This window comes from Megalobrama amblycephala, linkage group LG9 (assembly GCF_018812025.1).
Source record: "Megalobrama amblycephala isolate DHTTF-2021 linkage group LG9, ASM1881202v1, whole genome shotgun sequence".
In the NCBI taxonomy this organism is placed as follows: Eukaryota; Metazoa; Chordata; class Actinopteri; order Cypriniformes; family Xenocyprididae; genus Megalobrama; species Megalobrama amblycephala.
Genome location: NC_063052.1, coordinates 32,821,472 through 32,843,340, shown reverse-complemented (window position 1 = coordinate 32,843,340; position 21,869 = coordinate 32,821,472). Strand labels below are relative to the sequence as shown.

Below are 21,869 nucleotides of genomic sequence, written 5' to 3'. Positions count from 1 at the left end.
GGGAACGTTCTGTTAATGTCCCAAATATTCTCTTTGTAACGTTCTTTTTTTGACCATAAAATAACCAAAATGGAACGTCCCCCTAAAGTCATATAAGGAACCTTGAACTGCAGCATTTTCATTACATTCATTATATATATATACTAGTTTAATTAGTGACACTTAGCCTATATTTTAAAACCTTTATGGCAACAATATGGCAACATTTTATTTTGAATAGGGCAACATTTGTATTTTTAAACCTTTATTTTAATATGGAAACATGACACCTCATTCTACAATGTTTCTATGATTAAATCACTGACTCCTCCCCCATCAGCCAATCACTGTGTGTTTACTCCATAGCAACGAGGTCAACCCCGCCCTTACTCTTAGCTTAAGACTTCAGTCTATTCCTTAGTAAAAGTTGGTCTCAGCAGCTTTGTTAATAGGTTTTAAGAGAAAACTCTTAGCTAAGAACTTTTACTGCTATTTAGGAGAACTCTTAGTAGTAAGATAAAATGTTTTGTGAATACGGCCCCTGTTTTGTATTATTGCATAAAAAAGACCCTTGCTTCATTCCCATCTAAATGCATCACCCACTCCACTCAAGTTCTTGTAAATGGGACAGATGCACTAAGCTTAAATGGCATTTACATTTCTTGCTGTAAACTGTCACAATAAAAAAAGATTAAAATATATTTTTTAAAAAAATGGTTGTAAAAAAGGGCAATAAATCAATGCACAGTTTGTGCATCATGCAGCTTTCACTAAAAACTAAAATAAAACCCAATGTTCAAAGAAATTTGATGAAAGTGAACCATTTAAGAAACCAACACATTAATGTGAGTAAAGCAATAAGATCTATAATGTAAAACTAATGAAAACATTTACTGAAAATGTGTTACATATGTTCATGTTAATTCTACTTCTTCTCTTGGGCCTTTTATTGCTTGATGACCTCAGTTTGACAGTTGCTCTGAAAGTCTCTCCAGCTGTTCGATCTCTTTTGAGACATCTAAAGACAGATGTTACATATTAGGGAGTGATTGAGATTACTTACACATTTCACATACCAAAAGATTATTTGTTTAAACTGGTAAAATAGGATGACATTCTCTCTTACCCATCAATTTGATTTTGCTGGTTTGTGACAGTGAGAGTTTCATTGATCTCTTTAGTTCTGATTCAAGAGCATCCTTTATGTACAGCTTTACAAAGAAACAAGAGAAGATTCTGCTTGACTCTTATCATTGTATAACTAGCTAAATACATGATTGTCTTAATAAATATGATATCAGTACCTTTAATTTTTCGAACTTTTTAAGCACTTCAGTTTTTGCCTTCTTGAACATGTTATGTTTCATCTTATCGACTGTGGTTATTAGCAGTTCTTGCCTTTTCTTCATGGATCCGGTTCCAGTCACTGCTGCAGCTTCTAAAACAAGAAACACTCGGTTTTCTTTTTTATGAAGACACAGAACAAGAAAATGTGTTTACAATAAAACTGCTAACACTGCTCATCTATATTTAGTACCATTTTGCATCGGTGGCTTGTGAATAAGTGATGATCAAATGATTTAGTAAATCAGGACTCAACAATGAGGATGGCCCGCCAGCCCTGGGTCAGTGCTGGATTGTCTCCATTCTTGAATTTATTGATCAAGTATTCATTTTTATGCATTGCATACTTAAATATTTGGTTCATTATGGTGTTGACACTATGGGAACGCTCCTGCAAGAGCCTGTGTCTAAACACAGCAATCTTATTGGGCGAACATATGAACATGGCGACACTATTAATAGACATCAGAAATGTGTGCCATCAGCATCTTTTTCTTCAGAAGCCGCATGTTTATTCTGTGTGTATCTGTTCCTGTGTAAGTCTTTAGTCAGGGTTTAGAAAAAACATGTCAGGACTGAAGTGCAGGAGATGTGTAACACCGCTTTACTAGAGAATCCGACTCAAACAACATCTGCATGTGTGAATGAGTGAGGAGCACGCTAGGTCCGTCCTCGTGGGGGCTGAATGTGTTCATTGTGATAAGTTCAGCTATAAGCTCCGATCCCGTTTGGTCCTCTTCAGAGAGGGATGAGAGTAAAGACAGCCATTAGGAGGCAAAATGTCAGTCGGTGGTATTCAAGGAGCTGATCCCTCACCGTGTCCAGGAGCCCACGGCATTAACTAGCTGGACTTGACAAGGGCGGGCATTATGAAAGAGGAACAAAAAGTAAGTGTGGCCAGTCAAGCCCCCCTTGTAAAGAAAGGGGGCCAGGGGTTTGAACTGCCTAGGGGGAGATCAGATTTGAGAGAGGTGATCTCCTTGAGGGCAGGCAAGAAAAAATAAACAGATGTCACTCTGCCCTGAGGGCTGTTTCATAAAAGATGCTAAGAAAAGCGAGGATTAAACTCCAAAACCTGACTTGAATTAACCTAACAAATGAGTTGGGGCTAAAACGGTTTCATAAAAGGTAATTGAAGTTCACGCAGTCCCGCTAATTCGATCCAGGTTTACCTAGTCAAGATAATTTTGCGTGCACGCTTTTCGTAAGCAGCCCTAGAGGTCGATCATGGATCAAATCGATCCACCATAGGAAACAACATACATTTTGTGCTATTTTATGCGTTTGAGAGATCGTGTTTTCCTCAGTGCATAACTTACTTTTCACAAGTTTATTCTCCATCTGTAAATGTTAGAAAGTCATGCAAATATTTCCATTTTGCGGCTAAACTTCACAGTGAACGAGCGCTGCTGCGCGCATGCGCGCTAAACAGACGGAACGCAACAGAAGCGCAATAATTCTAAAATATACATTTCGCTAAAATATTTGATGTTGGACATTAAATGTGCCTTATGTACAAGTTTAAACCTACAAGTAAGTGTATTTTTATGATAGAAACTGTAAATGGACTATTGTAATGGGGTAAATCAATACTTTGGGCCAATTACTGAGTTTAGATTCATCTTACTAATTAAAATTTAGTCTGTGCATATTTATTTTAATTTTTAATTTTGTGATTTTAATTTCTGCTCTTCTAATAACCATAAAGCGTACTACAGCTGCCAAACAAAACCAGAGAGAAATGTAGGCTATTCATATATTTTAAAACAATTAAATATTGGGCACAAAACATTTAGCCAGTAAGAAGGGAAAACCTGTAGGTTTTACACACACACACACACACACATATATATATATATATAATTCAGGTTGATTAGGAAAAATGTTTTCTCAGTCATTTCAATAGCAAAAAGTGTCACAATCAACCTGAATTCACTATATATATATATATATATATATATATATATATATATATATATATATATATATATATATAAATGAGACCAGGGTATAGATTAAATATGGGCCTTAGAAAAGGCTAGAAGACTTTATTGTGCTTTGACTACAGTGGGTAGTTCCAGTGTGGACAACAACCATGCATGTCATTTCTGCAGGCTGCATCTTACTCGGTTACTCTTTTCATAGCTTTTGCTGGCTCTGAGACACTCACTTAGTATTTCTCCTGCTCTTTGAAAAAATCACTCATCACTTAATGAAAGCTTACAAATGAAGGCGTGATTGTTTCACAGGTATATTGATTTTGAATTTCTGTGTTACTTTTGCTATATTTTCACACTTAAAACAATGATTTGATAATCCTCTTGTACTCTTCTGTGCTAAGAAATAAGACTCCTGACAGTTCTCTCCCAAGTGCTTCCATTGTTGTCAGTAGCCTATTAAGTCTGAGAATGATTCAGAGTTTTAAGAAATTACTTCTCTTTAAATGTTTTGGTTCATCATACTTACCTTTTAATAAAAAAAAAAATGCTACTTAGACCAATATTTGTTTTTTATTTAGCACTATTTAGTAAATGTGTATATATATATATATATATATATATATATATATATATATATATATATATATAATGTGTGTGTGTGTTAATAAAGTCAAAAAATTGTATGCGAGAGAGTCAGCTGTAATATCATTGCGTTCCTATTGGTCAGTGTTAGAGAAGCTCAGCTTAGCCTGACAGTTAGCCTGCTCCAGACCAGGCTAGTTTCCCAGCATAAGTTGCCAGGGTAACTGAGTTTGAACTAATTTAAGTTTGTTTTATGAAACAGAATTCGCTGACAAAAAGTCTGACTAAGTAAAATAAGCCTGGCTTGTTTTCTAATCTTGTTTTATGAAACAGCCCGCTGGTCCTGTGAGTGACCCCTCCCGAGGGAGGACTGTGCACATCATCCCACTGTATGCCCAACTTCCTTCGGGGCATTATATATATATATATATATATATAAATATTTATGTATGTATGTATGTATGTATGTATGTGGGGACAATGAAAATGTTGATGTGCTCCAACAAGTCACAGCTTGTTTCTGTTTCTCTTTTCTTTTCTTTTTTATCATGGCTTTGTGTTTTTAGTAGTGATTGTTTGCAAATGCTCCCTTTTGCTGTACATACAATGAGCTAATGATTAGAATAATTGTTTTGCAAGCCATATAGGCAACTGTTGATATAAATAGTTAGCAATTTAATTGTAACATTTGATGCTAGCTTACCTTCATAGCAAGAAGACATTTCCTTCTTAATGGTTATTTGGATTGATGAGTAGATCTGCTTCTTTGCATCAACAACGTCTCTTTTGAGTGATGCCTTCAGCTTTGTTTCCTTTTAAAATAGTGGAAAAACACAAAGTAGAAAAGTGTCAAAACACAGAGTTGATGAAGTTTTTTTTTTTTTTTTTTAATCAATGTTCCTGCTTACTTCAGTAATTACGATTGGCATTGACTTCAAAGGAAGTAAAGACAGAGAGACTCAGGGTCGCATTAGGACCCCCCGAGTGAACTGAACTCACCTCTGTTTTGATGAAGTTCTGAATGTGATGTAATATGGGAGATCCAGGGGAAGCAGAGTCATTCTGGATGATACTGAATTTGTCAATCTGCTCTTGCACTGACTTCCCTGTTGTTCCAGTCACACTGAAGCCAAGAGAAAACATAGTGGTCTCATATTAATCTGGAATTGACAGCATGTTAGCAGTGATTCATTCACTCAACAGATTCATTCAAATCGTGGATTCGTTCAGTAAAAAAACACCCCACTCTGTTGCTCCGAGATACAATGTTCTGCTGTGGCCAGTGTTGGGCATGTTACTTAAAAAATGTAATTAGTTGTAGTTACTAGTTACTTCTCACAAAGAGTAACTGAGTTACATCATTATAAAAGTAATTAATTACCAGGGAAAGTAACTATTGCGTTACTTTAAAAAAAAATCTAATATGTCAATTAACTTGGACGCCCCCAATATTAAATATAAGTCTAAAAATAAATAATTATTATTTAAGTAGGCCTATGTTATGTTTTAAATTCATCTATTTATGAAAAGTGAACAGCATGAGTAAGATAAGAGGATACATCAATAGATGCGCAATATATTGGGAGACATGGAGTGGGTCGGACATAATTTTGACCACTTCATTTTGTTTTATTTTGTAGAAAGCCTTTCTTTAAAGTGAATTTCGTTTTGTAAAAATGTTATTTTAATTATAATCAACGTTTCATCAACCAATTGGATTTAATAAATAAGAAGCAAATATAGCAGACAATATAATAATGACATGGAGGCGCCGGCGCGATCATTTGCACATCAACTGAAGCATGTCTTACAGGCAAAATGAACTGAAACTCAGCAGCTGCTTGCCTCACAGACATGAGAAATATATCTATATGTCTATTTTAAATGAAATAATAATAAAAAAAGGCTACTCTCTGATTATGTAATCCGAATGAAATGTGCATTTTCTCTCTAAGCATGTCCACTGTGATGATGAGAGTCAGTAATGTCAACTTCATCTTTGCAGCTGACACTGATTCAGAAAACATTAGTTTATTAATAAACAATTAAAATGTCTCCTTGCTGTTTTTGTCACATCTGTGCACTTGAGTAGCCTACTATATAGTCTATATACATAAACGCTCATTGTTTATTCTCTCCAGTAGGCTATTTAAGAAATCAAATTAATATAAATGTGGTTAGTCAACTAATGGCTTAAATGAACAACTACTAGTCAACTAGAAAAAATCTATTTCACATATTTTCGATCCAGCATGTTACAAAGGGTATTCTGGTTTGAGCTCGCGCTCCGCTCGCATGCTCTGACACACACACACACACACAAGAAACATTATTATCAGTTTAAAATGATATTTGTGTATGACTAACCTGTACTATTTCTTTACAACAAAACACTTGGGAGGTCTATCATCTAGTCACACACCAGTCATCATCAGTTATCCTATGTGTCCCACCCCAACACACACACCAGAGAAAAAACTTTGCAGGTCCTATGGCTGAGAGAGACCCTACTCGAATGAAAACCGCTTCGTGAGCTTAATTATAGTAACGCAGCATTTTTGTCAGTAATGGTAATGGCATTGTAACAGGGAAAAAGTAATTAGTTTGATTACTCTTTACTGAAAAATGTAACACTGTCAGTAACGCCGTTTATTTATAACGCCATTATTCCCATCACTGGCTGTGGCTTATTAGCCAAATAGAACAAAAAGAACAATATTCACAATTTTGTGTTTAAAACACTCAATATTAACTTATTATTTATTGAACTTGTGTATAAATCAATATCACATTTGCAATTCTGATGACATTCAGGAAAAACAATGCTCTTCACTTCTCCAATAATCTGTTGTTCTTAAAAGAAAGCAACCTTAGGTTTGTGTTCCAAAGTATTCATGACTTAAGTTCAAAATGTTCACATCTAAGCTCAAAAACAGTTAACAGGTTAAATGGAATAATAAAACAGAACTTACGGGAAAATCAGATTGAAATATTCGTTAATATATTCATGCATGTGTCTGGTCAGTTGCTTGTTCAGATCTAGGATTACATCCCAATTTTTCGACCAGTAGCATCCGCCATTCTTGCACAAAGCTTGAAGGATTTTATGGAATCCTCTTTTATCTATATTCTGACAAAAACATAAATACCAATACCATTAAAAGGGCAAGACAATGGTGATTCATTTTGCACAACATTAAAATCACTTACAGGGGATATCATTGCTTTTGTGGAATCAACACACAATTGCACTGATTCCTTCACTCCGTTTGAGAGACGCTGCTCCAGATCATTATAAATGGTGTCAAAATGACTGTCCAATTCCTTCAGTGCCTTCTTTAGGTTCTTCTCTAATTCCGTGTAGATTTTGTCTTTTGTCTCAGCCTGAAACATCCACACAACAGCAGTGAATTACAGGATAATGTATATTGGCAGCATTCTGAAGACATGCATATGAAATATCAGCAATTCAGACTCATACCGTTTTCTTGTCTGTATCCAGTTGGACACTTTGGATCAAGGATAAAACTCCCTTTGCTTCATTGACATAATCTCTGGTCAGTTCTCTGTTAATGTTCTGGTTAAGAGTCCTCAGATCATCCTGCAGCTTTGGGATTTCTACAGAAGGGTGTGATATTGACTCATTTGTTCAGTGGTCTTGCTTGTAAAATACTTAAATATAAAATATTTACATTTTTAATTTAAATTAATTACAAAACAGGCTTTTACATAATTTATGGATTTTTTTTTTCCCCTAATAACATAGTTTAGTAAAAAGGAGTGTTTACCTGTTTCGATACGTTCCAAATTTAAACTGGTGTCGAAGAATGCATTGGAGCTTACAGTAAATACTTGAAGAAAAACATTGCTGAATCTTTTCTAAAAAAAATAAAATAAAAAATAGAGACAAGTAATTAAATAAGAAGAAAATTAAGCATAATCAGAATTTATAAAAAAAAATTAACAATATAGAAAATACCTTGATTTCAGAATTTTCAAACTTTTCTTTCACCCTTGTCTTGGCATGATCATTTCTATGAAGTATGCACACTTTTTTCTGATCCTGAAAATTTATTTTTAAAAACAACCCATGAATATAACAGATCTAATAATATAGGTCAAATGTGAAATCATTTTCAATGGCTGAATTTTAAAGCTGTATAAAATACTGAATATTATTAGCTGGAGAAGTAAAAACGGCATTATCAACGATGTAAGTTCAGATAATATTTTTAGTTTTTTTTACAGAATAATAAATGGACATTTAAAAGAAATTATAAAATATTTCAAAATATAGTTTTTATATACTTTTAATTTTTTATAATACACTTTAATATATATCAATAGTATATGTGGAATTTCAATGCCCCTTATATTTAACTTCAAAAGTTTCTATTAAAATATACCAATATTTATGTAAAACTTCTGCACTTTATAACAGATTCTCCTTTCCTCTTAATAAATTATTACATTAATTAAATTTAATTTATAATTCTATGAAAGCTCTCATGTATACAATCATATTTACTGAGGAATAGCAGTACTTTAGAAACTTTAGAAAGTTCTACCTTAAAGGGTTAGTTCACCCAAAAATGAAAATTATGTAATTTATTACTCACCCTCATGTCGTTCCAAACACGCAAGTTCTTTGTTCATCTTTGGAACAGAAATTAAGATATTTTTGATAAATCAGTGGATTGGAGCGTGTATCAAACTGCCAAAGTTACGTGAATTATTGAAGTTAACTTATGACGTAACAAAGCCTTGTTTACTTGTGATTTTGGCGCTCTGAACCACTGATTCGAAACAAATGATTTGTAAAGCTTCGAAGCTTCATGAAACAGATTTTTGAAAATGGCCATCACTAGATATTATGGAATAAAGTCGCTATTTTGTTATTTTTGGTGCACAAAAAGTATTCTCGTTGCTTTATAATATTAAGGTTGAACCACTGTAGTCACATGAACTGTTTTAAATATGTTTTTAGTAGCTTTCTGGGCAATAAAAAAGGGAGTGTTAATGCTGCCGATGCAGGCCTCACTAAGCCATCGGATTTTAGCAAAAATATCTTAATTTGTGTTCCGAAGATGAACAAAGGTCTTACGGGTGTGGAACGACATGAGGGTGTGTAATTAATGACAGAATTTTCATTTTTGGGTGAACTAACCCTTCAATGCAGTTCTTATCAATGGGAACAGAATATTTTATCAATGGGAACAAAAGGGGAAAATATATGCTACTACAATTAAATATTCCAAACCTTGTCTTCTAAATTGTGGTCTATAGTAAGCCATTCAGCCCTAAAAAAGACAGATTAAAAGTCACAAAGTGTTGTTTTGAAATTCTACAAGATGTACAAGATTACTATGAAAGAGAAAGCCATTGTCAGTAATTTGGTTTTGTTCACTCTTAGTTTTCACCATATGGACTCTGTTTTTTCACCTTAGTCATCATGGTTGTTAATTTGATTCATCACTCAGTTCAGGTGTGTGTCTTTGTGTTCAGGTGTTTATATCTCATCATCCTCACACTATTTAAGTTCAGTTCTATTTGTGTTCATGGTCGGGTCTCGTTTATGTTGGCGTCAGATGTACATCTACATGTGAGTTGTGTTTCTACCGCTGTTGGATTACTCTGAATTATTAAAGACTTACTCTTCATCTTCTTCTTCATCATCATTCATCTGTTATCTCCACACAACCGTGTTACAGCTGTATGTAATGTAAATCATTTTGCAAATGCACATCAACAACTTAAACTGAATTAGTCCAATTTCAAAAGGCATGTCAGCAATTCTGATGCCAAAATAAACTGAATGACCAAACTGGTTGGCAAAAAAAGTGTGACCCACTCTTAGATTCTTTTTTGCTGTATACATAAGGTATCTGTCACAGAGACTATTTCAGTTATATCTGGACATATAGTGCGAACATTTTATGCATAATATTAAAAAATAATAATACTGTTATTACTCACAGCACCTTTAATGACAAAGAGATTCTAATTCTAACCTTATATAGGCTGCTGGATTGATATCATCAGTCTTTGTACAGATGAAGTTGATGCATTTGCATTCTCCTCCTGGTCCCAGTTTTTCAACGCAGTGCTTTAAAATCCCCCAGGGGTCTTTGTCAGTGACTGCTCGCTTGACATCACTTACAATCCACACAGAAGAGCAATCTCTCAGTTTCTACAGGAGTTGAAATAGTGAGTTAGATTACATGTCATTAGTAGCATAATGTATAATTATGTGTTTCTATAATGTATACTTAGTATTTTTTGTTGTTGTTGTTGAAAAGTGAAGTAATATATTTACAGGTTTCCAAAGATCATCTCTAATCTTATTGCAGTCTCCAGTTCCAGGAATATCAACAAGCACAATGTGTTCCAGAAGTTCACGACAATCTGGAATCTTGATCGTCACACTCTTCACAAGCGGCCAGTACCAGCCACCAGGACTCGACTGACTGCTCAGTATGTAACATGAAATGTCATTGGCAAATTCTGAGACCTGTTGAGAAAATAAGTAATGTTAACTTTACTGAGAAACACATTCAAAATGCATTATTATTATTATTATTATTATTGTTGTTACTACAGTTGTTTTATGAAACATTAAAATTTTATATATATTTAATGTCCTGAAAACTTACATCACTTTTTGAGATTGTTTTCTTATTGTCCTTACTGTTGGACAAAAAGGTTTCAATCTCAGCATATTTTTTATCATTCTTAAACTCTTCTAATGTTTTTTTATCTGCATCAGCTCCATACAGCGCAGTGATCTTTTCTTCAGCAACTTCAACCAAGTCGTCATTCATGTCCTCCTCACTGTCACTTGTCCTCATCTCTGATAAAACTGTGAAAAGATCTTTGAGCTCTTTCTCCCAATCCTGCAGAGGCATAATACAGGAAATAAGACATTATGTCCTTCCCTCCAGTCTGATTAAGAAATCGCATTAAAGCCATAGTAAGATAAATGAGGAAAACCTCTTTAGAGACGAGATGAATCTCTGCTATGTAGTTGGAGTCAGTCAGATTGGCTTCCACCTGAATAACAAAAGTTGTACAGGCACCAAAACAACCAGACGGCAGAAGATCCTTTTCCCCCAAGACTGCACTTAATAGAGAGCTCTTCCCTTCACCTGATTTTCCAAATATCCCAATGGTTGCCTTCTTCCTGCTGACATTATTCATTTTATTTATCTTTGAAATGATGTCTCCTTGCATAATGATTGTGTGGACTAAGTTGTCAGTGACTCTTTTCATGATTTGCTTTGCCTTCAACATGATCTCCATATCTGCACAATGAAGAAGAGAATCACAATGATTATTTAAAGCACACATTAAATAAAGAAAATTTGTGCAGACCTTCTATGCAACCACGTGAGTTATTCTAGTAGTGCTAGATTAAGTAGACGGATTCAGGTTTTACTTGCCTGTTGTCAGCAGTGACTTTATACTCGAGGACGGTTCTTGATCACGCTTTCTTTTAATACCTATGAGAGAATTCATTACACTCATTATATTTCCTCAATCACTTACTGTAAAGAAAACATACAATATTTTTTTAATTTGAGAAACGTTTATACCTTGGCTAGCCATTGTGAAATCGATGGAAAGTCCTGGAGCGGAAAAAACATACACTAGGTTCAAGTGCATGGCATGTCTATATTTGTTTTTAACCAACTTTATGTACCCCACTGTAAACATGCTCCTTATTTAAAATTATTTATCCTACATTTATTATTCATAGTTTCTATTCATACTGCAAGGATTCTTTATTCAACTTACAGCTATAGTGGAGACCCAGGATGACTGCAAAACCTTTTGCTTCAACATTGTTTCATTATCAAACATTACCAATTTTTTAGCTTACATTTATTTATTTATTTTATTACAGGCGCAGCATAGTAAACAACTTAATGGCGATTTACATAACCTACTAAGTGCACATCGCCACCTTTTTGGTGGTTGTGCAATCATTATTTCAATATTTTCATTTAATAAGTAATCTTTATTCACTAAGAATGATAATTATATTGTTTGTTTGATGTTAATTATTTAATACGATATCACATATGTATTTTATCATAGAAAATAAAACAGAGAAAATGCAGAAAAAAGCAGATCCATGTGAGATGACGAAAATAAATACATACATTAGAATATATATATATATATATATATATATATATATATATATATATATATATATATATATATTATAATATAATATTGTATATAAAACTGTAACTAAATATATAAAATTTAGTTACATTTATATAACTATATTATATATAACACATATCTGAATACCTCTTAAGCAAACTAACCCTGGAACATAACCTGCTACCTGTTACAAATTGAAACCTGTTTAAACACATTGCTCCTGACTCAAAAATATGGATTACATCAATTTTGAAAAAAAAGAAAAAGAAAGAAAAAAAAATTTAGCTGTATTTGTCATTGACCCTAAATCAATACGATTTGGCTTCAGTAGAGTGTGATTATCTGAATTTTGCGTCAACAGTTCTTGAAGCTAAGAGAAATTAGGGATGTGCAAGCAACATATTTTCAAAACTATTAAGGCCTTAGTAGCATGAATAGCAAGGTAACGTATCAGTAAGGAAGCTATCGGTAAGATTTGTAATGTTTTTAAAAGAAGTTTCATCTGCTCACCAAGGCTGCATTTATTTAATTAAAAATAAAGTAAAAACAGTAGTATTGTGAAATATTATTACAATTTAAAATAACTGTTTTCTATTTGAATATATTTAACAAAGTAATTTATTCCTGTGATGAAAAAGCTGAATTTTCAGCATCATTACTCCAGTCTTCAGTGTCCTTGGGAAATCATTCTAATATGCTGATTTGGTGCTCAATAAACATTTCTTAGTATTTTCAATGTTGAAAACAGTTGTGTACTTTTTTTTCCAGGATTTCTTGATGAAAAGAAAGTTCAAAACAACAGAAAATATCTTAAATGCAAAGCCTTTATAACATTTTACACTCCCGTTTAAAAGTAATATTAAAATAAAAAAACACTAGTTATTTACTCCCGTTTAATTTTGTAATATTACAAAAGATTAGATTTCAAATAAACACTGTTCTTTTGAACTTTCTATTCATCAATGAATCCTGAAAAAAAGATATTGTACACAAATATTTTGTACAATTGTACACAATGAATGATTCGTGAGCAGCAAATCAGCATATTAAAATGATTTCTGAAGGATCATGTGACACTGAAGACTGGAGTAACGATGCTGAAAATTCAGCTTTGATCACAGGAATAAATTACTTTGTTAAATATATTCAAATAGAAAAGTTATTTTAAATTGTAAAAATATTTCACAATATTACAGTTTTTACTGTATTTTTAATTAAATAAATGCAGCCTTGGTGTGCAGACGAAACTTCTTTTAGAAACATTAAAAATCTTACCGATCCCAAACTTTTGAACAGTAGTGCATGTATAATTAGGTATTCACCTAACCCAGACGGGTCACATTTGGGGGCATTTAAATAAAATGCATTCCAAAAACAGAGCGCAACATACATTGTTGGGGTCTCAATACACATTTTTAAAAGTTTTATTAATTGCCAGAAGCATGGAATTTGAATAAGTGTGAGAGTGTAATTGCATGTCTTATGTATGTGTATGAGCCCTGTGAGGAACTGGCCACCTGACAAGTGTGTTTTCCTACCTTTTGGCCAAGATGTTGATGGGATAGGATCCAGCACTCCTCTGACCCCACATAGTGGTATAGCTGTATCTGGTGACAACAAAAAAATACTAGTTCTTACAAACTGCTATATCATCAAACAATACTTCTGCTTTTTTATTTCAAATGCTTCATATTTTTCCATAACGTAGACAGACATTTAACTGAATGTTGCAAAAGTATTTGGCACACCATGAGGGGGAATTTGAGGAAGAGTAGATGCTGGTACAGAAAACAATGGAGATTTGAAAAAAAATCTGGAAAAAAACATGATAAAAGAATAAGAAATTAATAGAAATCAATAGAAAGCAAAACAACTAATCATGTAAAACAAAAGTACATTTGTTTATTTCATAAGTAAAACATTTTTCAAAAACTATGAAATAGCTCTCAATATTGCTTACCTTTCTTTCTGTTCCTTTAATGATTTTTGCTTCTCCATAGCCTGTTTATATGTGGCTACAATAAAATATTGAAAACATGAAATATAATGAAAATATTGGTTAAACACAACAGCAACACAATAATTAACAACAACACCAAGTTATAAATTTGGATGAATTACAAAAAAAGCAAGCCCACATTACTGTAAAACATTCTTATCTCAATGTGTCTTTCCAAGTATGATGAATTTTTTTTTTGTTACATGAATTTACTTAGTTATAGTATATTTTAAAATAGAGATTATTACCACATTCCATGTGGACTTGAATATTTAACGTCTCCCATTGTTTTTCAACAGTTACAGGAGGCTCAAGTCTGTTTTTTACAGCTTCCGTGCACTTCTCTGGTGACTTAAATGGAGGCCAGTGACATTGTGTCTTTTCTTCATTGAGCCATGTTGCTGGTATCACTGTCAGCTCATTTGATTCTTTCAAGGTAACAACTTTATACAAGACAAGCCTAGTAAAACAAGATAGTATATTTTTAGTTCCATCTTGATTGTCATCTGTGGGTTCACAATTCTAATTATAAAAAAAAAAAAAAATTTTAAAATTAAAATGCCAACATTGGTTTGTTTTATTATTCATGTATCAGTATAAAACTATATGGGATTTCAGGCTGGTTCAAATCTAACTAAAATTCTATACAGTTCTTTAACTCTGAAATTATACACTATACACAAAGATAAGTTTGAACACAGAAATAATCTCTGAACCTAACACGTTGTTTATAAATCTTTATTTCCAGGAGAATGACTGTCATATCATACCTGTTGATGAGCATTTCGTGTTAAGACCATCTTCTGAACAGTTCAATTAAGAAATTCTCTAATACTTACCCATATTTCAGTGCTCTTTGCTCCACTTGGTTATTTACAGCATCCTCATAAGTGTCTGCCATATAAGATATTACAACATTTTAGTTAAAAAACTGTCAAATATAACATTATTGTATATATGGATATATAAACTCTGTCATACCGCAATATATATTTATTTATTATCAAGCTAACAAACAATGTGTGATGAACATTCACATGCAGCTGCATGAATTCATATACCAATCATATGCTCTTCATGAATAGCACCTGTCTGTGTTTACAGACTTTTTACCTCTTATAAATACACTACATGGCCAAATGTTAATGGACATCCCCTTTCTGGTCTGGGTTTTGTGCAGACTAGTCAAGTTCTTTCACACAAGATTGAATGAAGCATTTTTATATGGACCTCACTACAGGTACACTGCCATGCTGCAATAGAAAAGGCCCTCCACAAACTTTTCTCCATCATGTCTTTATGTGGTGTATAGCATTTGTTTGTCAGCAAGATTTGTTTCCACTGGAATTACTATAATAGTCAAAACGTTAATTAGAAGGGGGAACCAAAAATCTCTGGCCACCGTTTGCATAACATGAAAAAAAAATCATTTTAAAACAGTCAGTGTTACCATATTCTGCATGAAAGATGACATTTAACATCTCCCATGGTTTCTCTTCTGTTGAAGGTCCAAGATTGTTCTTAACCGCTTCCAAGTACTTCTCTGTGGATTTGAATGGGGGCCAGTAACATTGTTTCTTGTCTGTGCTCAACCAGTCTGATGCTGCTACCATTACTTCATCTGTATCTTGCAAGGTAACGACAGCAAATTTCGGCCTAATAATAAAAACAAAATGGCATATTTAGCTCTGATTAAAAGCTAATAGAGCAAATTACTGACCTACACTTTAAAAAGAAATACTCGATGAAGTAACGTAGAAATCACTTTATTATTTGCATAAGGCACAACTACATTGTCAGTTAGAAACCTCAATGTGAGGTTGTTGTTGCATTTACACTGCAGCTCTGCTTACATCATGTTTTTGAATGCATGTGTAAAAACAGGCATTAAAGACTGCCATCTTAAAATGGTGCTGCTTCAGATACTGAAAGGCACTTTCATTTTTTTAGGTGAAATGTCTGTTAATAAAGTTAAACAAATTATATTTTTAGCATTGTCCTGATTGTGTCACCCTTTATCCATTGATCTGTTGTCCTCCTCGTCTTCCATAGGCTCATAATCACTCTCTTCACCCATCTTACGCTCTTCACTCCTTTTAAAGTAAAAGTCCTTTTCTTTGGCTTCTTCCTCCCATTCAATGCAATCCTCAACCTTATTGCTCAAGGCCATTGAAAAGGCCTGGAAAAATAATTTATTAGTCAAACTGATGAGATGAGACTAACAACAGTAATTTTCAGTCTTTGTAAAATAAAATATAATTGTCAATAAAACTGACTAAAGTCTGAAAAATGTCCTAGGAGCAAAACATATTATCCATGATACTAATGTTGAGTATCCTGCAGCTGCACAATTGAACATTTGAGAATATCTGTAGTTAACAACACAAAATCTTGATATTTATCATGACTAATTATTTTCTATTAGCAGACCTATAGCTTCAAGTTGTTTGGGTTCTTATGTAGTTGGTAAATCTAGTCATTATTTATTATCTCTGAATTTTGTGGTAGGTAAAAAAAAAAAAAATATGAAGACAAAATAGGGTTTTTACTGAACCCGCCCAATAGAAATTTTGGAAGCAGATGTAATTAGGGTTGTTTGATTACCAGATGTCTTTATTCTTAATTAAAAAAGCAAGTTAAATTCCATAATAAAAAGTGCAAAATAAAGCATACATAGATTACACTATTAAGATTAATAGTATGAATGAAGATTTTTTTCTATTAATAATCTAGGTCTATTTTTAGAAAAAAAAATGTTAAAAGCTCCATGTTTTGCCCACACAGAGAAATTGATCCTTTTACAGGTCATCTGTATTTATTTTTTATTTATATATTTGTCCACTAAGGACTAAATGAGTGCAGACAAGGATGATTGGGAACTCTGTGAATTATGAGCAAATTATCAATTGTCCTCCAGCGTTAAATATATATTCTGTTTAAGGATTGATGTTAGAAAAAAACTGACCTTGTTTGCATTAGATATTCCAAGAGATGCTTTAAATCATTAAGAGCCTGAAGAAAGAAAAATTATATCTGTTAAAGGGTGAGAAAAAAACTCAGTGGTCTTCTCTCAAGTTATTCAAGTTATAAAAAACTCATATAAACTGATTAAACATTTTATAAAATTGATTATTTTCAGAAATGTAAATCAACCAGTTTTGTGCATGTGGGTGACCATGTATTTTAAACTATGAAGAAACTATGAAATCGCATTAAAGGCGGCCAGCCATGTAGCTTTTTCACACTTTTATCTAAATGACACGTAGTCATTTAGATGTCTTTATCCAAAATGTCTTACAAAAAAAGAACGCTACAAGCAATCCCACAATTACTGACCCTTCCATCCATCCACTGATGCATCATAGTGTTGACCTTCCTCTATCTAATCACTGTGGTTTTAAAGCCAGAAAGGTGAAAAACGAGTGAATAAGTGAGTGAGTGAGTGAGTGAATGAATAAATTAATGAATAGGTAGACAAAATCAAATAAATAAATATTATAATATGGATTTCCATAATCATTAGGCTATTTACAGCATAATCTGATGAATGGTTAATCTGTGTGAATGGTTTTGACAGATGTAAAATTTAATATTAGACAGCTTTAACCACAAAGTGTAGCAGGGTTTTGATAAAATGAGATTTCAGTATTGAGGCGACATCCTAGCGCGTCATTTCAAATCAACAACCTATGTCCTGCCCACGCTAGGCTAGGGGTTTGTTTTGGTGTTTATTTGTGGTGGCTTTTCAGTATTTTCTGCATGTCTAGATCTGTTACCTACGTTTTTAATCAACAAAAATTAAGATCGACGTGTTGTTTTTTTTTTTTTTTTTTTTTTCGTCGCTCCTAGGTGAAACAGGTGAAAACAATAAATTAATTGCCTAAACGTTTGGGTAACGGTACACGAAAGTGTTTTAGACGCACATACCCTGCGTCTTGAAACAAGTACCGTTATATTATTTACTGTATCTGATGGAAGATTAAGTAACATCGTTATTTCACTTACTGTACACTAATGGATGAAAAGTTACCTTGTATGTCTCTTTTTATGGAGAGTGAAAGTACGAGTAGCCTGTTGCAGGTTTGAGAAGACTCGCCTTTTCGCGTTTTAAATAACGATTCATTCTTCTGACGGAGATCTGGTTAGGCTGTATCCAACTTTCTTTGCAACGAGGAAGTAAGCCATTTTCATGAATGTGCGAGACTTTAGATTTATTAGCCACTATAAGTAAACAATACCAAAGTGCAGAAAACAGTAAAACTATTTGCGCTACAAACCAACACGTTTACTATTATGCTACAATATATTAGAATAATATAAGAAATATCAGTTTGTAATATCATGCAACAATAACTAGCTGTTTTATACAACTGAAAGCGAATGACATCGGAAGCCTCGCTCATTTATGTTACAACTAACCGCATCCGCTCCGAGAGAGAGTGAGAGACAGACAGAGAGATAGAGAGATTTTAATTCAATTGAGCTTTATTGGCATGACTGTGATTTCTACATAGGCTTTACTCAGATGTTCTGTTCTAAATATTTTTCTATATTGGTTAAATGCTTTGGCAATACAAAATGTTTTTGTTTGTTTTTTTTTTTTTTGTCATGCCAATAAAGCTATCTGAATTGAATTGAGAGAGAAACGTCGTAGCACATTTGACGATGTCTGTAATTGCTGGGACAAACAGATCCTGCCCAAAAGTCAAACACAGCAGTAGTCAAATTATTACAGAACCAAAGTGCTTACTGCTTTGGGAAAACGAACCAACAGATGGCTTAATTATGTATGTCTAGTAAAAGTTAAAGCACTTCTTTCAGTGTACATAACTTCAGCATCAGGGTAAACGCAGAGAAGTAACCTTGTTTTCTCTCTGGTCAGGTTGAAGCCAAAGTGCTTAGCTGAAATAGTTTTATTATACATACGTACAATATTATACATATTAAGTCTTTTTAAAACATTGAGTAAATCAAAAATAGGTTCAGCTGCTTACTAGCAAATGACAGAGATATTGGTGCAAACAGTATTGTTACTTTAAAAGTTGGAAAATGAAGGATTTATTTTTTTAATAAAGCAGTATGTGTAGTACTTTGTAAAACGATTTCCAATGCTGCCAATACCTTTCAGAGTCAATTCACCAATACAAAAATTAATCAAATGAAGCTCATAAACAGAATCGTTACAACATAAGCTTGATAAGGAATAATAATAAATACAGGGGCAGTAGGAAATTGTGCAGTTCTATTTCTCAGTTAAGGAAGAGATAAAGCACTGTGGTAGTCCGACCCAGAGAACAGTCTACAATGAATGCAGAAGTCAAAAGCAGCACAAATGATATTGACACCATCTGATCTGGGGTGCAACCAGCATCTCTCAGACATCTCCAGACTGTCTAATTTTCAGAATTTCATTCCTGGTAGTTCTGGGGTCACTGGGATTGGACAGTGGGCAGAGGACGTCTGAAGAGCAAGATATGTGGTTCTATAAAGAAAAGAAGACATGATCATTCAGTGAGGACAGGAATATTTCAGCAATTTCTTGACATCTACTTCACACACACACATACCAGGCTGATGGATCATGTAATGCACCCATCCTTGACTCTGTTGAACACCCAGGTTCCTCCATTCAGTCTCTGACATGAGATGAGTTTTGGGAACTCTTTTAGCAATATCTTTAGGAAGCATGACATGCCTAACAAAGAATGGAAGACAACATATTACACTTTATCCTCATTATAAATCTCTGTAGAAGATGTCGTTTTAACAGCTCAGAAATACACTTGGGTATCATGTTTATACTTTTCTAAACTTATCAAAACTGAATGCAAACTAGATTTAACTTAGTTTTATCTCATTTTGTGATACAACAGGTGGTTAGCCCTTCATGCATAGGAGGTCACTACAGTGGACAGCTAATTCAAAGCCTTTTTTTTTTTTGCATACATGGGTTTTGATTGCATAGTTGCACATCAAACACTACAGTGGACCATAATGCATTATACACTGCCACCAAGTGGCAAGCCTTTGTATGTGGAATTTGTTTTCTCCAAACCAAGATGTCCAAAGGCCAGTCACAAAAAAACAAGTTGCTCCAGAATATCAATCTGTTCTTTCTATCCTAGGAGACTATTGCAGATTTAAAAAAAAAAATGTTTTAACATCTAAGGAGTCATATCATTGTTAAATTTTCCAAGTATTGATTTTTGATTGGGAGGAAATTCTGATTACTCAGAGATATTGATGAAATCACATCCTCTTGTTCTGATATAAAAGACAAGTGACATTTAACTTGAATGAAGTTCTTCTCTGTCTGCAGTCTGCAAACTCAAGAGTGTTTGCAGTAATTTAAGCTCAAGTGTGTTTGCAATAATTTAAGCTGCATTATACTCTTGTATATATTTTATAGTTTTCACATTTTATATAATTTTACTCAATGAATTGTTAAATACATAGTATTGCTGTACTATTACTGTATTAAGTTTAAAACAGCATCTCTTCAGTTAAAAGCATAAACGCATACTGCTAATAAAGGTAAATTATGAAAATATATGAAAACCTCTTTGTAAAACGTGTAAAAAAACATGAATGTGTATGTGTAAAATAAAATGTTTTTCATGCCATAAAAGCAAGAAAAATGCATAGGGAAAAAAAATCTTGACTGTGGTTATCATAATTCATGCATGAAAGGGTTAAGCAGCTGAACATGATCATTATTGTTATTTGCAGCACTGCTGTCTCTGGGACTCCACAACATAAAACAGTAATTGTAAACTAAATATTTGCCTACCTGTACTCGAATTTCTCGTCGTCATATTTGTCAGAGTAATAAATCTGCTTGTGGGACATGGCGTGATGTTGATTCTGGATAATAAACAGATGGAATAACTGACAATGTCATTGATTTACATAGTGTATGTATAATCAACTAATACTTGTCCTAACCTAAAAATGTAAAGGACAATATTAAATGCTGTTTCTCAATAAATGTAGAGATTTTATTAATACATGCATCAATCAGATTGTTCCCTCCAGTGCTGCTAGCTGCTCAAACCACTAAAGCTAACGAAAGCAACCACAAATCTGACATTTATCCTGGATTAGTATATTCATACCACTTACTGTTTCTTATTTCTTGTAAATTTAATAATTGTGGCGTTTACTTAATCAAATATTCCTTTCGTTTTGTTTTGTTTTTTCAACGCAACTAGCAAAAACCACCACCGCTTACGTTTCACTGGCGCTTAAACTTCCCTTTCAGTGATTTCTAAGCCCGCCCATAGGCATTCGAATGTTTACAAGTCATTTCTTATTGGTCAAGGTGTGAGGACGTCACTAAGACGTACGTTTCCAAAACAAAAGTCTCTATGGTCGCTTTACTATTCTAGCCTGATTCTAAATTAAAGGCTTGCCTCTTTATCTGTTTTTTCTCCGTGCACCCTAATTTTTTTTAATATATTTTTTGTATTCTACATAATTGCTATTTCTTTGTACTGTTGTTATAACGACAAAATAAATAAATAAATTATTACGAGTTATCCTTGTGCATGTCAAGGATCTCTAGATGGCAGTAAAACCCTATGAAAATATAAGACGAGATAAATTTAGCACTAATTTATTGCTGCTTTTCGAGTTAAGTAATTGCGTTTGGTGTTTATATTTATCCATTTCAATGCACTTGGTCCCGAGATGATCAATAATTGATTTAAAAAAATAAAAAAATCACCTCTCAAACAAGGAACCTGGCCATTCACGATTTATGCTAAAATTTGTTATGTATCCATGCATTTGTATCTTTCTATCCACGCAATATTTGTCTTTTATATTGGTTGTTAATCTATTGATAAAATGTC

At 33.4% G+C, this 21,869-nt stretch overlaps 2 protein-coding genes and 1 long non-coding RNA gene across 7 annotated transcripts in view; 1 reads left to right on the top strand and 2 right to left on the bottom strand.

Annotated features, from left to right (window-relative positions):
* The window catches only part of LOC125275736, a 31,509-nt gene extending 20,667 nt beyond the window's left edge, over positions 1-10,842 (top strand). For both annotated transcript variants that reach the window (XR_007186495.1, XR_007186494.1), the window contains 3 exons: positions 9,968-10,052; positions 10,196-10,319; positions 10,612-10,842. This is a non-coding gene — a long non-coding RNA (uncharacterized LOC125275736). The remainder of the gene's footprint in view (positions 1-9,967; positions 10,053-10,195; positions 10,320-10,611) is intronic.
* Positions 401-18,746, bottom strand: LOC125275733 (nuclear GTPase SLIP-GC-like). Of its 2 annotated transcripts, none has more exons than XM_048202957.1 (26): positions 18,047-18,746; positions 16,982-17,028; positions 16,029-16,195; positions 15,467-15,672; positions 14,856-14,910; positions 14,265-14,476; positions 13,978-14,032; positions 13,766-13,830; positions 13,556-13,624; positions 11,438-11,470; positions 11,285-11,344; positions 10,836-11,146; positions 10,499-10,738; positions 10,162-10,356; positions 9,857-10,035; positions 9,106-9,145; positions 7,825-7,908; positions 7,634-7,724; positions 7,327-7,463; positions 7,056-7,229; positions 6,818-6,975; positions 4,845-4,968; positions 4,549-4,657; positions 1,284-1,417; positions 1,106-1,190; positions 401-997 (listed from the first exon to the last, which is right to left on the bottom strand). In XM_048202957.1, exons 3-26 carry the CDS (start codon positions 16,184-16,186, stop codon positions 942-944), a joined length of 3,030 nt encoding a protein of 1,009 aa, XP_048058914.1. In that variant the 5' UTR covers positions 16,187-16,195; positions 16,982-17,028; positions 18,047-18,746; the 3' UTR covers positions 401-941. The 2 variants fall into 2 exon arrangements, with proteins under 2 accessions (XP_048058914.1, XP_048058915.1); XM_048202958.1 differs by lacking the exon at positions 18,047-18,746 and adding an exon at positions 17,353-17,958.
* A 168-nt stretch (positions 18,747-18,914) lies between these two features.
* On the bottom strand, positions 18,915-21,330 carry cks1b (CDC28 protein kinase regulatory subunit 1B). 3 transcript variants are annotated; one of them, XM_048202961.1, is made up of 4 exons: positions 21,248-21,330; positions 20,807-20,880; positions 19,584-19,711; positions 18,915-19,498 (listed from the first exon to the last, which is right to left on the bottom strand). In XM_048202961.1, exons 2-4 carry the CDS (start codon positions 20,863-20,865, stop codon positions 19,446-19,448), a joined length of 240 nt encoding a protein of 79 aa, XP_048058918.1. In that variant the 5' UTR covers positions 20,866-20,880; positions 21,248-21,330; the 3' UTR covers positions 18,915-19,445. The 3 variants fall into 3 exon arrangements, with proteins under 3 accessions (XP_048058918.1, XP_048058917.1, XP_048058919.1); XM_048202960.1 differs by having other exon boundaries at positions 21,139-21,317; XM_048202962.1 differs by having other exon boundaries at positions 20,807-20,904; positions 21,139-21,286.
* Between the last annotated feature and the right edge of the window lie 539 nt (positions 21,331-21,869).